The sequence below is a fragment of the Carlito syrichta genome, unplaced genomic scaffold (genome assembly GCF_000164805.1).
Source record: "Carlito syrichta isolate Samal-C Ts95f unplaced genomic scaffold, Tarsius_syrichta-2.0.1 Scaffold86295, whole genome shotgun sequence".
NCBI classification, from domain to species: domain Eukaryota; kingdom Metazoa; phylum Chordata; class Mammalia; order Primates; family Tarsiidae; genus Carlito; species Carlito syrichta.
This window is the reverse complement of record NW_007030391.1, coordinates 285,659-287,480: the sequence shown is the minus strand read 5'-3', so window position 1 is coordinate 287,480 and position 1,822 is coordinate 285,659. Positions and strand designations below refer to the sequence as shown.

The following is a 1,822-nucleotide window of genomic DNA, read 5'->3' as shown; positions in this document are numbered from 1 at the left end:
TGCCTGTAGTTCCAGCTACTTGGAAGGCTGAGGTGGAAGGATCACCTGAGCCCAGGAGGTGAGACTACAGTGGCCATGAGCGTGCCACCGCTCTCCAGCCTGGGTGACAGAGTGAGACTCCAACTCAAAAACAAATTTTTTTTTTGGTAGAGACAGGATCTTTCTATGTTGCCTAGGCTGGTCTCAAACTCTTGGTCTGAAACAATCCTCTGGCCTTGGCCTCTCAATTTTAGCCACTGCATCCAGCCTAAAATTTTCTTGTAACCACATTAACAAAAGGAGAAACAAGTGAAAATTAATTTTGGTAATACTTTTTTTGGGATCAGAGTCTCACTTTGTCACCCAGCTGGAGTGCAGTGGCACATTCATGGCCACCACAGCCTTGATCTACTGGGCTCAGGCGATTCTTGTGCCTCAGCCTTCCAAGTAGCTGGAACCACAGGCACACACCACCACGCCTGGCTAATATTTTTTTTATTCTTGTGACAAGGTCTCGCCAAGTTGCCCAGGCTGGTCTCAAACCCCTGGATTCAGGCAGTCCTCTCGCCTCTGCCTCCCAGAGTGCTGGGATTACAGACATAAGCCACCACGCCTGGCTAATTTTAGTAATACTTTTTTTTCCCCCATTTAACATACCCTAAATATTATCACTTCAACATGTAGTCATGATTACAATTATTTAATGAGACATGCGACATTCTTTTTTACATGAAATCCTTCAAGTCTGATGTGCCCTTTACACTTCAACACATCCCATGGCAGACTAGCCACATTTCAAATGCTCCATCACCACACATGTCTAGCAGTGAGTACTGCATTGGACAGTGCAGACTTGGAAGATTAGAATCATTGGCTAGCAGAACCTTCAGAAGCATAGCTAGGTACAGTGAGAACATTTGGATCTTGAAATCCTAGAAGGTTAGAATCCCAAAAAGCGTGACATTTTGAAAGCTGGGAAAGTTGGAATCCTTGAATCAGTGAAGGACTTGGGGCCCTCAGAACCTGGAGTCTCGGGGTGCTGTGGTATGTCAGCCTCAGGGCTTCCGGCTTGTCAGGAGCTGAGGATATGGGGCAACTAAGAGAGGCTGCTGTGGCTCAGATCCCCGCCCACCACCCACTGCAGGGACGTGTCGTCGGTGGAGGTGCTCATGAACTACCATCAGGGGCTGAAGACCGAGCTGGAGGCGCGGATGCCAGAGCTGACGGCCTGCCAGGAGTTGGGGCGCTCTCTGCTGCTCAACAAGAGTGCCATGGCTGATGAGGTGGGGAGGAGCATAGGGGGTTTCCCTCTGCCACCCGGGCACATTGAGGTGGGAGCCACCCTTGATGCCTTCTACCCACCCACTGCTCCCAGATCCAGGCACAGCTGGACAAGCTGGGAACCAGGAAGGAGGAGGTGTCAGACAAGTGGGACCGCCATTGGGAGTGGCTACAGCAGAGTGAGTGGGGGCCTGGACACATGTGGCTCAAGGGCATAGGGACACGCTCCAGCACGTCTGGCCAAAGGCCAGAGGATATCACAAGCATGCTTTGCACACTACCCATGGGTCCCCAGAAGCGGGTGGACAAGGGGACTGCGTTGCCATTGAATCCCTGGTGGCAAACACCTAGGAGAGAAACTGGTTCCTACAAAAACAACCACAGGCCAGGCATAGTAGCTCATGCCTATAATCCCAGCACTTTGGGAGCCCGAGGTGGGAGAATTGCTTGAGCCTGGGAATTCAAGACAAGCTTGGGCAACATAGCAAAATTTTGTCTGTATAAAAAAAAGTAGCCGGGCTCGGTGGCTCAGCCTGTAATCCCGCACCTTTGGGAGGCTGAG

General features: G+C 51.0%; 1 protein-coding gene across 1 annotated transcript in view; it reads left to right on the top strand.

The window, feature by feature from the left end:
- The window catches only part of SPTBN4 (spectrin beta, non-erythrocytic 4), a 39,975-nt gene that overhangs the window by 27,806 nt on the left and 10,347 nt on the right, over positions 1-1,822 (top strand). The window contains exons 9-10 of the mRNA XM_021711897.1: positions 1,124-1,262; positions 1,355-1,439. Coding sequence (XP_021567572.1) covers positions 1,124-1,262; positions 1,355-1,439 — 224 coding nt within the window. The remainder of the gene's footprint in view (positions 1-1,123; positions 1,263-1,354; positions 1,440-1,822) is intronic.